This window comes from Nesoenas mayeri, assembly GCF_963082525.1.
Source record: "Nesoenas mayeri genome assembly, chromosome: Z".
Taxonomy (NCBI): Eukaryota; Metazoa; Chordata; class Aves; order Columbiformes; family Columbidae; genus Nesoenas; species Nesoenas mayeri.
Genome location: NC_137542.1, coordinates 7,396,744 through 7,411,893, shown reverse-complemented (window position 1 = coordinate 7,411,893; position 15,150 = coordinate 7,396,744). Strand labels below are relative to the sequence as shown.

The following is a 15,150-nucleotide window of genomic DNA, read 5'->3' as shown; positions in this document are numbered from 1 at the left end:
TTGGCCCTCAATTATTAACACACGTGAAATCAGCATTTCCATAGTGTATTTTACTTGTGAACACATCTGCACTTGAATACAGACACATATGAAATATAGGTCATAACCTCCTAACTCATGTTGCCTTTATTGTACTTTTATGTTCTGTCAGCTTCCAGAGCCTCTTCTGGCTCCACACCCCTTCATGCTGAGAATGACGTGGTTTCTACAATACATGCTGCAAAATCATGCCTTGGTTGTGACTTTTTATTGCCATTATTCCTTAGTATAACTGACAATTTTTTTTTGTGGTAAGGGTGGGCAAATCACTTCAGATAAAATTGTGTAGACACAGTTGAGACAAGTAAGCTGTCCTGTTTCACTGAGAGCATGTACATTTATCCCCATCTCAGATTCGGAGGTCCTAGGAAAGGTATCTGCTGTGTGGTTTTTACTTTCAGTTTATTTTTCAAGGTGGAGGATTTAAAATGCATATTTCATTTGTACAGGATATTCAGATGTGTTAAAAGGCTGATCTGAGGAAATTGTTGAGAGTGTAGAAGGAAAACAGTTAGGAAGGTGGAGATACTGGAAATTACCATTTTCCATATTACTGAATTTGGCAGTTGGAGAATGGGGATGATGGAGACCAAGGGAGGATTTGGGAACAAACAAGAATTTACTGTCATTATCATGAAAACCTTACTTAGATGGAACAAATTGTCCACCCTTGGAGGTGTCCTGCTCCATGAGGGATACTGCTAATTAAATAACTCAGACCCATCTGGTACCTATTTTAATCTTCAATTATTACTTTATGGATTCCATGCTGAGCAGAGAACCAAGGCTTATACTGAAGGGCAAGAACGAAAAAAGAAATGTTAGGAGTTTAAACTTATTTGACATTAATTTCTTTAGCAAAACTTATTTGAGATTAATTTATTTAGCACACATTTTGTTCAATGTCAGCATCAGATTTTTTTGGATCAAAGAGTTTATGCATGCAACAGGAATAAGAGCAGGCCTGTGAAAGGTGAAAATGACATACAGTCTTCTCAGGAAAAATTCTGTAAGTTTTTAAAAAAATTTGAATCAAAATGACCCCCATTGTGAGAAGAGTCTGTTAAAACTAGCCTAGTAAAAAATCAGATGAGAAATGTGTATATGCATGGCAAAAATGTTTTCTCTTTTCTCCAGAAATCTTTTAAGTGTGTGGCTGTGGAAGGGGTTTCTATCTCCAGTTTAGCTACCTGTGAATATCCAGGTTGAAATATGGACTTTGAGATCTGTGGACATTCAAGTATTTGGAGGAGTAGTTTCACTGATAACTGTCTGGGAAGGTGCTAATTCATCAGAGGAAGGGGTTTACGATTTAGTACAAAGCTCAGATCAGTGCAATGCTGAGATTCCTGGGACATCTGTAACTTCTCAGATATGCAGGAGATGACTGATTTCCTGCAAACTGCAGTGTGCCACCGGGGTAGCTATTTCAAGATGATGGCACTCACAACATTGCCTCCAGAATCTGGCATTTGGTTGAGTTTTTAAATCCACCCCTTGTTCCTTTTTCTCCCTCTCCTAAGAGGATTTTGTCAGTGTTTTGTTTTTTTAAACAACCAAAAATTTCTTATTAAAAATGAGTTTAAGAAACACTGAGAGTCCACAGTTCAGCATGCAGACACACAAAAGTAAGATTAGGCTTATAAATGTGCCTTTGTCCTTTTGTGCAAATGTCTCAAAATGTAGCCTTTCATTTTATGGAAACATACTGTTATCCAGAGCAACTTAATACACATTTTGCCAAAACATGAAAAATATATGGGTATGTATTCTATGAATGTCTGTGAAAGTCATTTAGGAGGAAAGTACGCATAGAAGCAGTACAAAAATAGACTTCTCAGTAATTATACAATAGACAATAGAACTTAGAATAGAACTTCTTGTCTATGTATGAGTGTGAAGTGCTGGGGGAAAAAAAGATGTTCAGGGGCCAAAGCTTACTGTGAAAAACCCACAAACTTGTTAAACACTTGCAAAGGCAGATTGCTAATAAACTTCTATTCAACTATTGTGAACATTAACTACTATAAGTCTTCAATACAAATTGTTAAAAATTACCAAGCAAGTTGTCATAACTGAAGAAACCCTACATCTAATGTTCGAAAAAAATGCTATTAAGTACCGTATTTTAACACGTATTCTAAATGAAGATAGAGTTAGTACATCATATTCATCCTTATCTTAGCATTTAATAAATTCTGAATTCTTATCCGAACAGCTTCAAAGATCCTTTCATGTTACTTGTGTGCCTAGGTTGCAGAAAGAAAGAAAGAGTGATGATCTAAAAAACTAGAGCCAGCCTTTCATCAAAGCTCTGTCTCAAATCCTATCTTTATATTTTATAAGCTTTTCGGACAAGCGAGAGACTGCTACCAGGGAAATAACTAACTCAATTTCCAGTAGTAATAAAATACATTATGTTGTGGATGGCTGCTCTTGCAGAGGGTGTTAGCGTTAATAAATATATCTTATGAGAAACAGAGATTTTTATGTTTTCTTTTTCAGGTGAAAACACAGTCCTGTGCTGTTTGGGCACAAATTAAAAGTAAGTCAATTTTTCCTTCAATGAGACAACAAAGGTTTTGTGGCTTTGCTTGACAGCATAAATGGATAATTGCTGTAGCTGTTTCCTCATATGCCATTAATGATTGGTTGACTTTGAGGGCTGGAAAGGTTAAAGGCAGAAAAGTTGCCCTGCTCTTTGATATTCCATTCTCATTGATTCAGTAATCCATTCTAAAGTGGATTCTCTGGTTTATCCCTCATTTTCAGTATTACTCTTTCTATGCATCACCTCTAAATCTTTACAGCAATTTTTGTGCACAAAGAGTCTGTAGCATAGAAGATGTGAAAATTTAGAAGTCTGTTTTAAGATAGTTTTGTGCAAAAATGAAAAATATGGCTAATTTTTGTTCTTGGAAGTACAATTTCTTAGGATACTTCCATAACTGTAAAAGCCAATTAATCTCTCAGCATGGTTTTATCCTTGTTTTTCTTTTTGACTATAAAATGTTACCTGTGAATGAGTTTACCTCAGAGGAGTTTGGAATCTGCTAGACATCCAATTTGCATCCTTTCCACCATGGTAGAAAGTACTCTCTTCACCAACTTCATCAGGTTTCAGCAAAATGCAGACATTCATTTCTCCTGACAAAGTGGAACCACTGGAGTCCCCTGCAAACTCTAAATTCTGCCTTTGAGTTGAAAGGCTCACAAATTGGAGTTAGAAAATGCAGTGACTCTGGAAACAGTACTTTGGAATGATAATAAATCATGTGGTGCCTGGAGCACCTGAAGTGCATCTCCTCTACTGTTCACAAAACCCTTGCGTGACTATTGCTATTACTGATCTTCTGGTGACAGCTGTATGTTTATTTCTAGGTTGCGTTTTGTTGTTTACTCATGTGACATGTTTCATTCACTGCCACACTTAGAATAACTAATTTGGGCAGTTTGTGGTTGTGGATGCTCGGCTTAATATTAAGGATTCCCTAGCAATGAGGGCTCCATTGCTAGAACTGTACAGGCAAGAGCTGTAAAATAACTCTGGAAAGACAGAAAACTGTTCTCTTCTGAATTTGTCATTTATGAGCTTACAGAGCCTCATCAGAGACTGTCTTACACATCAGTGGATTTTGGTCTTGGGATTAAAAGAATGGGCATGGGAAGATGGGAGTAGGACAGGTCAGGCTTTGGCTTTCTGTTGTAAATCTGTTTACCTTCATATTGAATGGACTTCCAGCCAAATGGCATCCATGGTCTGATGTACTTGTGCAGCTGGAGAGACTAAGAGTATTTTTGGCTCACCGAACGCTTTGAGGAGTGTTTCTTAATTCAACTTGTGTGGAGGACAAATCTGTAAATTAAATCTAAAGTAAATTGGCCTGTTTCACATGCTGTCTAGACAAAACTACACATTGCATGATAAATCGTTGCCATAAAAATTGGTAGAAAGCTGTTAAAAGCACACTTCCGTCTGTCACAAATAAGTAGAAGGAATTTTGAGTGTGTTAAATATACTCTACGATTTATAGGGAAGACAGTTCTGTCACTTCTATGGAGGGCTCTCATCTGGTCTACAGATGCATAACTTGCTTATGGAAACCGGTGTTACAGTGACATAAGGACAGACACAACTTTAACCAAAACTTAACATTCTTGTAGATTGAACTGATTTTCCTTGTAGAGTCCCTGTCTGAAATTCTTTTTTTTGCCAGACCCACAGCACGTTTACAGGTGAGAGGTGCTGCACAGATATGAGTGGTGCTTCACCAAGCAGTATCACGCAAAGATGGTAAACTGGCCAGGATCTTTTTATGACTTTGTATGATTTTTTGTGCTTCAGATCAATTGTCGAGGGTGTTTTGGGTGTGTGCCCAGCCAGCTTTGTGCCGGTGCATTCAGATGAGCCAAAAAAGGGTTCAGTTTAAGCAAAAGAAGTAGCTTTTCTGATGTTTGGACACTTGGATTCTCATCATGGACATACACAATATTTTTACTGAATAAGTGCCATTTTTACAAAAATTAAAATTTTTGCTAAAACATTAAATACTAACGCTTGCAATATTTGAGAGCCAGCAGAGTTGCAGAATGTTGCAGGAAGAAGATGGGGCATCTTAGATGCCTGTGGGAAATCCACTAAAAATACAGGGTGTTTAAAAAAGATGGACCCAAATATGCTACTTTGAAACTGGGTCCATCTTTTAAAACACCATTTAGGTAACCTTTGACTAATGCTGAAGATCTGATGAAGGTGGTGGGAAGCAATTGAGTTTCTCTTTTCTCAGATTATCTTCACCAGTAATTCTGGTTTTGACAGCAAATCACTGTAAGCCTTCTGTTCTGTCCCTGGGTGGGTTTCAGTATTATGGGCCTGGGTAAGGCAGTAATTGCCAGGCTTATGTCTATTCTGTCACTTGGGGAGGGAGGGGAAAAAAAAAAAGAATATGATTTAGAATGAAATTGCCAGAAATGTTGACATTGAGCATCTGAATTTAAAAAAAAAAAGGCAGGGTACTGAGGAGTGGAGAAGTATAATAATTTTTGAGATATACACCATTTAATTTTCCTCAATTGGACAGTAACTACTAGATAGTAAGTTCCATTACTACTTGACTGAGCAGTAAGTCCAGCATCTGAGTTTTGTTACAGAATTTTAGCTTTGAGTAGACTTAATTGGTCAGTCACCAGACTGAAGCTATACTATTTGATGTTCATTCATTTGAATTGTTTGATATTTTATTTCAGACTTATCACCCACTCTGCAATACATGACTGCTGTTGGATTAGGGTCAGTTGCTGCTGTCTGCCTTATACTGTTCCTGTCGTTCTCAGCAGCACGGTATGTATTGTTATTAACTCCACTTTTGCAGTCCTCCAGTACAAAGCTTATGTGTTTGTCTTTTCAGATAGCTTTTTTTGCCAGCCTGCTTGGTTTAGGCCTCTTAGGTGGTTAGAAACTATTATCAAGAGTTCCTTCAGTGACCATTAATGCTGTCCATTCGTTGAACTGATGCCCTCTATGTCTATGCAATCACTGGCAAAACATCTGAAATGTATGGGGCTCATCTTAATAAAGGAAGGATTCTGACAGTAAGTAGCACCAGGAATTTAGTTCAAAGGTGTTTTGATTTAATGATAACTAAATAAAGTTTATATGCTGTGCTACTCTAAAAGTGAAGTAATATCAACAGAAACATTGATGTACTTTTCTTATGTGAGGAACCAATTCCTAACTTTATTCAAAAGGTCTAGAAGGATTGTTTTTCAGTAGCAGTTGAGCCTTAGCTAAAGGCCACAACAAAAAAGTGTTAGAATTTTGTAAGAAATTGATTTCTTTCTGTTTCATGATCCATCATGCAGGGGCAGTAACTTTTTAACTGTCCTCCTTTCAAAGGTACAACAAATGTGTGCCTTTAAGTAATTGTGAATGCCTGTACCTGTGTAAAATCAGACTAAAAAATATGTCTTTGTTGTTGTTTTAAAATGGTTATCTCTAAGAGCAGTCTTGTGACTTGTGTCCCTGGAATGGCTGGGAACCTCCAGCTTGGGGGCTGTGAAGTCAAGCATTGATCTTTTAAGCGGCTTATTTGGCATTCAGAAATAGAAGGAGCTAGTCTTTTACAGGGCTGGAGAAATTAGGATTATTTGTAGTTGTCTAAATTTCAAATTTGTTCTTACAATCTAAATTCCAGATTAAAGATTCCACAGTGTCTTTCTTTAGGTAATTAGAGAAAGGGATCTCATGGTTCCCTTGGCAATAGGATGCAGTGGTAAACTAGAGCTTGCAGTCTTGATTGTTTTGAAAAGCATTGTCGTAGTCAGCTTTGATGTTTGAGGCAGAAGGGGCTATAACTATCTCAGTATCAGAACTAGCACTCCTGGCAGTGGGCTCGTTGCAGGAAGAAGGGCATCCTTGGGCTGCCACAGTGTGAAAGGCTTCTCCATTATTTCAGTTTCTCTGGTGGAAATGTGACAGGGGGATATGAATACTTTTTAAAACTGTGTCAAATCAATTAGCATAATGGTGATAGGAAAGCTGTTTAAGATAATAGGCAGTACTGGAAGAATCATGTGTGAATATCAACCAGTTGTGAATGAGTGTAGAGATTAGATCCTGAACTTCCATTTCAGTCTTCTTTTAAAAGGAGTGAGACAGAATCCTTGGCAGAAATTAAAGCTGCCCCATCCCAGTAGGAGACAGAAAAGCGAAAACCCATATGTCACTTGTGATAAGACCCATCACAGTGCTCACAAGAGGTAGCTGTAATATTCATTAATAACAAATACTCTTTTAGTTTTAAATAATCATCAGTTTAATGCATTTCTGAGTAAGAATGTAATTTGAAAAAACATGTGAAATCAGCCTTCTGCCCTGTACAGTTGTAAAGCCATGGTGCTGTTTTAGGCATTGTGCTCCAAGAAAGATGCAGCTCATCAGGAAAAAGAGACAAAGGAACTTGACAAGAGAGACATGAAATCTGGCTGATCCAACTGCGAGTAGAGTTAATCTACTGGTGGGTTCCTTAGCCTGGCGGAGAATAGACTGTGAGGCATGATATATAAATACGCAGAGAGCCATTATAGGAAGACAAACTTCCTCCTGTACATATTGCCCATGGTACATGGGCCATCCACGGGCAGTATACACCTGTGCTTCTGAACAGTAGGAAAGGGAGGCATGGGAACAAATTTCTGCAAATGCTGTAAAACCATGGCTTCTGGGTGGTCTGCAAGAGCAGGTTAAACTTTTGTCAGGAATGACACAGCTACAGCTGATCCTGCCATGGTGTGGGGTGAATGATGTTAGATTATTTCTTGGGGTGTCTGTAAGGTTTCCTGTTCTGCAGCTTCTGTCACAAAGAACCACTGTATTCAAGTGCTCACCAGCTTGCCACATGTCTGCTTCCTCAAATGTTATGTTACTGTAGTGGGACAGATTGTGAATTCCCCCTAGCTTGGTTGCTGACAGCAGCTTTAACTGTTCCTCAGTTAGTAAAAGTCTGGCACTGGATTCACAAAACACACAGCCTGACTGACTGCTGATCTCCTTAGATATTATCAGGTTTTTTTTTTCATTTTAAAAATGCATTAGCCCATAGTTGTTATTATCAAGGTGCCTTGTCACACATTGGCCTGGCTTCATTCCTTCTAAGCCTTTGCTTCACTTAATATGTGATGCCCATTCAGATGCATAAGGACAGTGTCAGAACTTCAGCTTTCTGAAGATCTGCATTGGGCATAAGTGTTGTCAATGCTAAGGTTTACATAGGCCAGGTAGTCATCAGACCCTATGGGAATGCTTCCTACCCCTCTTGCACTGGCTACAATCTTCAGAATTTATACCAGCACCTCAGGTCTTCAAAAAACTTCAGAAACTCGGTCATTTATTCTATCACATGTATGATGCATGTTCTCTGTCAGGTTCACACTTGAGTCTTAACTGTTTTTTCAATTATTTTTTTAACTGGATTTTTTTCTTTTCACAGCTCTTATCTCCACAGCACAGTGCACTCCCCACCTGCAGCTTTAGCCTGCGAGGCTGTACATCTGTCTGCTACAATGGACGTGGCACAAACAGGGATTATATCGTCATTCATAGAGACTGAAAATGTCTCTCTTCTCTGATGTGTTATCCGCTGAAGTCAGCACAGAGAAAATGCACTTTTCTTACCAAAGCCAGCATCTATTGGTTATGGATATATCTGCACGACACATATGTAGCATGGGCAACTGGAAAGTGTTTGTTACTGGGAGGGAGATGTTTGTTGTTTCCCCTTGTTTCCCGATGGTGTAATATGTAAAGCAGAACTTTCCTTAACAAACAGGTTTGTGTTAGAGACATTAACATGTGTCCTGTGTGTTGGCCACTGACTTCCAGCTAGTCCAGCCACGTGAATGCCTGATGATGAATGTCTGTATTTTACTTTATTACATGAATAATCCCCTGATTCAGTTGAGACTGTCTGAGGATGAACTGCTGCTTTAGATACCTTTAGACAGATAAACTGGCCCATTATGAGAGAAAATGCACATCAACCCTTATATCAGATAAAGTGCTTATTGTACTTCCTCAGTATCAAAGTCAAACACTTTAATCAGTCATGGATAATGGTACTTCAGGAACAAGTACAGAGTTGTTAGCCATGAAATTGTCAGATTTAAATAGTGTCAGCAACAGATGTGTTCCAGAGATATTGCAGTCATTGCTCATAGCAATTAGCAGTAATTGCAAATAATATACCAATCTATAAAACTGCAGGTTTTTTTGCCAAAAAGCTGAGCAGTTTTAATGGCATGTGAAACTAATTGAAATAAGGAACTATCTGTGTTAAGTGCAGTTTTGCTAATTTCTGTTCTATAATTACAGCTGAGTAAAGCCATTAAATCATTGTCTGGTTAATGAGCTGGTGTGTAACATCTGGTTAGAGTCAATAAAGTACAATTAATCAATTTCCTATGGCATACTCTCAGTTAATATTTTTCTTCTGTAAGAAAGAATCACGTGTCTTTGATTATTTCCATTCCTGCTCAGAAGTTGCTTTGAGATATACTAACAAAATCATTTTCTGTTAACTGTTGAATTAAAGAAGAAGTTGGGTTTTTTTACTCAGTTTGGTAATTTTTTCCAAGTTACGTTTTGCGGTTTAGCACTTTGAATATATTAGGCATCTTCTTGGAATTTTAAATGTTTCTGATTCCTGCTGGCTTTATACTTTTAGATATTCTGTCTCTCTAGGTGGTGTAAGTCCTTTATTGGTATTTAAAAAGGGTATTTTAAAGTGTAACAGCAGACTTCATTGTTGGTAGCAGAGAAGAATTGCAGTTGAAGTTACGTGAGAGAGTTTTTAACTGCTGCACCTACCTGGGGTGCCTTTTTCAAATCTGAGCAGATACCATTTCTGTTACCCAGCATTTCCACTGCTCACTAAATCTGCCCTCCAAGTTTCCAGTAGTTAGTAGCTGAGTAAGAACTCCTTGGTCTACATTAGTGATTAAGAGCTGGTAATGTTTTCCTTTGCTGGTGAAAGAACAACTTAGCTGTTCATGCTGGGTTACTGTTACTTGATTTTTTCTGCTGTGGAATGCATTCTCACACATTCTGCTTGTAATTCCCTTTCTCAATGGAACAGGTTGCCAAGTTTTGGCACAGCAGTATCTACTTCTGCATTCTGGTTCATTTTCCAGCAGCTCTGGTCCTGTGAAGTTCGTGAGCAGCTGTTCCTGAATAAGAGAGAGCTAGAGAGGCAGGAAATTATTTAAAGTGACAGAGGTGCCATCATCTATGAAAGAAAAACTCATTCACCTTTTATTAAACCAGATCCAGTATGTTATTCAAGACCAGGAACATGAAGTCCATCTTGTCACTGGGTATAATTGAAAAGTTGGAGGTCTACATGTAACCTTCATCAAGTGGTTTCTTTTCTGTGTGCCTCTTCATTACGTAGCTTGTATTTTCTTAATGTTTTCAGACCAAGGTTTCTTTTCACCAAACATCCACATAGTGTATTTACTGACTCATTTGGACATCTCTGCATAGCAAAGCAGTGCAGCTTATTAATAGCTAGGAACAGACCAGTGGCAGAGAAGCCATCAGGCAGGACTGCTTGCCATCTTCAGTTCTCTAAGACAGCTATGGTCCTGCAAGTTTCCCTCTTTGCCTCCTTGCTTGGTCTTGGCAGCCTGACCTCTGGCTGAAAGCCTGGCTTCATCTCTTGTGTACTTATCTTCCTTCCATCTACATCTGTTTCAGTTTAATGTGGGAAGCACAGAGAAATAATTTAGCCTTGCTCTCAGATAATTGTGCAAATGTTAACAGTTCTTTTGTTACATCCTCTGTCTTTCAGAAATATTGCTCTATTGCTCTCGAGCTTTCCAATTGTATTTTTTAAATTCTTTTTTAGGGAAAGTAAAAAGTTTTAAACAGTAGGAAATTAAGAAGTAGCTAGAATAGAAGAAGGTTCTTAAAAGTTTTACTGAGAACAGCTGTTGTAGGACTGGACGAAAGAACAACTTGAAATTATAGTGCGTGTACGTACTTACGTTTGTTAGAGAAACAAGCTTGTACAGTGAATGAATCAATGAATCAAGAGTACTGCTAATGAAGGCCTGTTCGCTGACATTTCATTAGAAGGAAATATGCCATTATACTAGAAAGGGTTTCACTGCAAAACGTTTAGCCTTAGATAGCAGATTTACAAAAATAGTTCATGGGAGAAGATACTCCTAACAGGTCCCATTTTGAATGGTGGTTTGGAGTTAGAAGTGTGTGTCTATAGGGGTGCATTTGCTACTCAGATTTGTAATCCTTGTAGTTGAATTTATGGAATGACCTAGCACCTCTGTATTTTATATGTAGCCTTCTGCCAGACTAATTGCAACATTGGCGTAATCACACCCTCATGGACTGAGAAGTTCTAGAGACATTTATAATGATCCTTTACTGCTGTTCCTCCAGTTAACACTGAAATTCTAGATTTTCTTCCAATGTTTTTTGTTCTGCTTCCTCTGATATGTGTTGCACACCCAGGCCAAGTAATGTAAAGCCAACTGAAGCTGCTCTGCTTTTACTGCTGATCTGTACTCATTCAGAGTGCCATACTGAGATGTGATATATTGAGACACTGTTTAGTTTAGATACATACCACTGTCTGCATTATTTCTGAAAGGTTTTTGTCTGTAGAGGAAACAGGAAGTTCTTAGCCCTGGATAAACAATTCCATATAAGCTTAAGTTAAACTATTTTTTGTCTTTTTTTTTTTCTCTGTAATAGTGAGATAACATGCAGGTGAATGTAATTTTGATGGTGTGTAAAATGGAAAAACATTTATTGTAAAATAAACTTCCTACTACATGTCACTGATGGGTCCTTTAAATCTTTTGGTGGGATGTCTTTGATAGAGACAGCCAGAAACCATTCAGGCTTGTTTATTTATTTGGGTGTTTATACTCTCAATCAACTTTACCTACGGGGCCAGATATGTGGGCCAGTGTGCTCCTTATTTCTGCGTATGATCGCAGATTTAACTGTTCTCCATCAGCATTCCTGCCTCCCAGGTCTTGTTCTGTTTTGCAGGGTCATTTCCTATTCAGCAGAGTTCAGCCAGAGTCCATCCTGAGCTGGCAGACCCATGATGTCTCACACAGATGGAAGTACTTCTGTTCTAGTGACAGCATTGCTGGGAAGTTACAAAAGTCTCTGAAGAATCCAACTGTTGCATTGCTTGGAAGGACAGAGGTGGTGGCTTCCGATAACATTCTGAGCAGGATCTGAAATCAGCTGGTGATCTCAGAGCTGAGCTCTAGCGGAAAGGAACAAGTGTCAGCATTGCAACAGCACCTCCTGGCAGCTGGAGAAATGCCTTTGTGGACAGCTCAGACGCTTGTTTCTTTTGGCTCTGACAGAGGTGAGGTCTGAGGAGGCAGAGGATCATGACAGTGTTTGTGATATGGTTATTATGGACCTATTTCCACTTTGAGGTAGACAAAAATGGCACCTTTATGGTCACAAAAAAAGGGAGACTTGCTCTGAAGTTATTTCTTCTCTTCCCTTTCCCTAAATGTCTATGTGTATTTTTTTTTCCTAGAAATACCGCCTTTGTTCCTTCAGTCTCACAGCCGAATAAGGAATAGTGATCTTTTATTGGTGTTTTCCCACCTTGAGGCAGTGCAATTGATACATTTCAGTTTCAGTTAATGTTTTGTGTTCCCTGGTGTCCTTGTTGGGTCACCACTTAGTGGAAAACTGTATACGTTACACGTGTAATATATACATGTGTATGTATACACATATATATATGTAGTTCGTTCTGTTTTTTCCATTCACTTAAGAAGTAACTGAAGATACAGTCAGAATTTTGTAGCAAGGTTGGGGAAGTTCAGTTTCTATCCCCAGGAGTATGAAAAATATTAATAGAGTGGGGAGCAACAGTGGAAGGATTATAGAAATAAAGTCAGTTCTTAACAGAAGGTAACTTCCAAAGGCCCAGATTTTCCTAAGCAGCTTTTAGCTTGGAATGTTTTAGATTGACTTTGATGACAGTTCCTGTAAAAGTCTCTCCTGCAGCCATGCTGGGACAAGTGAAAAGAGTGCAAAATGGATTGAGTAGTTTGGTGAAGATGTTTCAAGATAATGGGCAGAAATCAGCTGTGCCACTGCATTGGAAAAAGCCTGATGTAACAAGAATGTAGAGGTGGTACAAGCCAGTTCCCAGCTTTACCTTTCAGCTATGTAAAATTGCTTAATCAATTTGGCTCTTGGCTAATGAAGATGCCCAAAGTTCCATTTTGTTTTGCATTCCTGTGAATTCTGACCCATTCTAGGTATTTTATTTCCATGTGCACAGTTGGCCAGTCCTTTCCCGTAACCCGAGATGTTCATTCAGGCACACAGAGGCAGGTGAACGTGGAATTTCCAGATGAGTAGCATTTGTAAATATCTGCTGAGAGGCAGATAAATAGTGCTTCAACAGCAGTTCTGCATGTTTGCAGTATACCAGTGTGTTACTGGCAAAAGAATAAGATGATTATTATGGGATTATGCAGCATGTTTCAGAATGTCTTGTGGCTAAATGAAATCTGTCTCCTTCCAGTTCTGTTAAGTATTACCTTCCACTATTTATTTTTTCATGGCTTTAAGCTGCCAGATGTTAATTTTTGTTACAATAAAACAGACTCAAAATTGGACAGACATCCAGCTATTCTGTGGAATTCAACTTTCTTCCTCAGATTTTCATAAAATTCTCTTGAAATTATGGAATTATACAGGCTCTCACCTCATGCCATTTGACATTGGTCTTTCTAAATTTAGGGCAATTATATATATTTACATTAGTTTAGAATATGCTCTTATGGTTTAACTCCAGACAGAAAGAGGAGACCAAACAGAAGATTACACTGTGGATTTTTGTGAGAAGATTGAAAGCAGTAACTGTAGGAATGTTACCTAGTATGGCCACAGCAGTACTTTAAGAATCTTCAGCAGTAAAGTTATTTATCCACTGTTTTTCTACACAGGAGGTCAGTATGAAGCAAGGTAGAGGGGAATTTCCAGCTGCACATTGTTTGAAGACGCAATTTTGTCCTATTTTTTTTTCTTCATAAAAGATTTTTCTGCTGGTCAGTTCAGCAACATTTGAAATTAAACAGGATTGTTTGAGTTAGTTTAGGATCCTGTTGATCTGTTCTGCTTTCTGCTGGGACTCCTTGGAGTCTGTTTTCTCATCCTCCATCTTAATAATTACCACAGCAGAACTGATCTATATTTTTTGAACAGACCAGACTGTTCGGACAAATTTTCATGTAGTGACTTTGGTGTTTTGCAATGAAAAGCCAGGCTGTCTTTGACAAGGTATAACAAGTATTTCTTATGTGATAATTTGACTTAATGCAAGCACCCTTTCTGGCTTTGCTCAGGTTCGCCCTTCAAAATAAAAGGCAGAGTTCGTGCAAGGAAACGAGCTTGCATTTAGAGTGACAAAGTAAGGTTTAAATGACAGCGACTTTGTAATCCCAGGAGTGATGAACTCAGAGTACTTGGTAGAGTACCAGCAAGCAAGAATTCTGCCATAATATGAGAAGTTATCCAATTTCATCCCATTTAGAAGTCACTCTGTTTTGCATTTATCCATAAACATGTCCCAGCAGATGACAGTAAATCAGTGTGATAGTGAAATACATTTGCCTCCAGTTATTTTATCTGGTACCTGGAATTTCCCTTCCCAGATATTTTCCCCATGTCTGCCTTGGGTATTGAGTAATTGCTTCCTGTGTGTAGTCATATCCTAAAATGCTCTTTCTGTAAGGTTCAAGTCTCTGCAGTCAGGATATGCTCATCCACGGAATCCACTAGAATCCAGTTCTATTTTTGCCAGATACAGTGGATTCTCTGGTACAAGTAAACGATGTTACAAATGTTCTGTCTGTGCTTAAGGAAACATGCAATACAGTCAAATCTCTCTGTCTCTTGCATGCAGTGGAAATTACTGCTTATTGTATGATTAGTCTCCTGTGCTGCTAACAGCACATTTAGCAGCATGCTCAAGCTCTATTAGAAATTCAGGTCAATCACAAGTTACAAATACAAGGAAACCCAGGCTTGGCTGGGCCCAGCGTTCACAGATCTGCTTGTTATCTGAACTCTTCCAGCACACCCGCAGGCTGTTTTCTGCAGACAATTACAGAGCACTGTTTTTTTTTCAACACTCATTTGCAGTCTGTTAATTCTTAAAACCTATTACGAGAATCTCAAAATCAGCGAAGCTGAAGGCAGCTGTCATAGAGAATCATGGAAGTGTTTTTTACTAGAAAAGAGCAGTGACATCCTCTAAACTTGTGTCTTGGAATTGAAGAAAAAAACAATGTGAGTGCAGGCTTCCTTAAGCAGGTCTTACACAATAGCTGCTGGTCTGGAATGATGACACATAAGCAGAAGAAGGAGATTACAGACAGACTCGGGCTTCCTCAAGGAAAAGGTTTTCCAAGTGCTCTGGTGTTCTGCGAAAGATGGATGCAGCCCCAACAATATCCAGGGAACATGCAGTGCACAGAATGTTTACAAGTCAAATCTTGTTGTTTGTATGAGTAGAGGAAGCAATAGGTTTATGCAGGTAT

General features: G+C 38.6%; 1 protein-coding gene across 3 annotated transcripts in view; it reads left to right on the top strand.

Annotated features, from left to right (window-relative positions):
• Positions 1-11,397, top strand: part of SUSD1 (sushi domain containing 1) — a 46,926-nt gene extending 35,529 nt beyond the window's left edge. For all 3 annotated transcript variants that reach the window (XM_080362688.1, XM_080362687.1, XM_080362686.1), the window contains 3 exons: positions 2,545-2,584; positions 5,287-5,380; positions 8,028-11,397. In XM_080362688.1, the coding sequence (XP_080218814.1) occupies positions 2,545-2,584; positions 5,287-5,380; positions 8,028-8,166 (273 nt within the window). In that variant the 3' untranslated portion in view covers positions 8,167-11,397. The remainder of the gene's footprint in view (positions 1-2,544; positions 2,585-5,286; positions 5,381-8,027) is intronic.
• Positions 11,398-15,150: the final 3,753 nt, after the last annotated feature.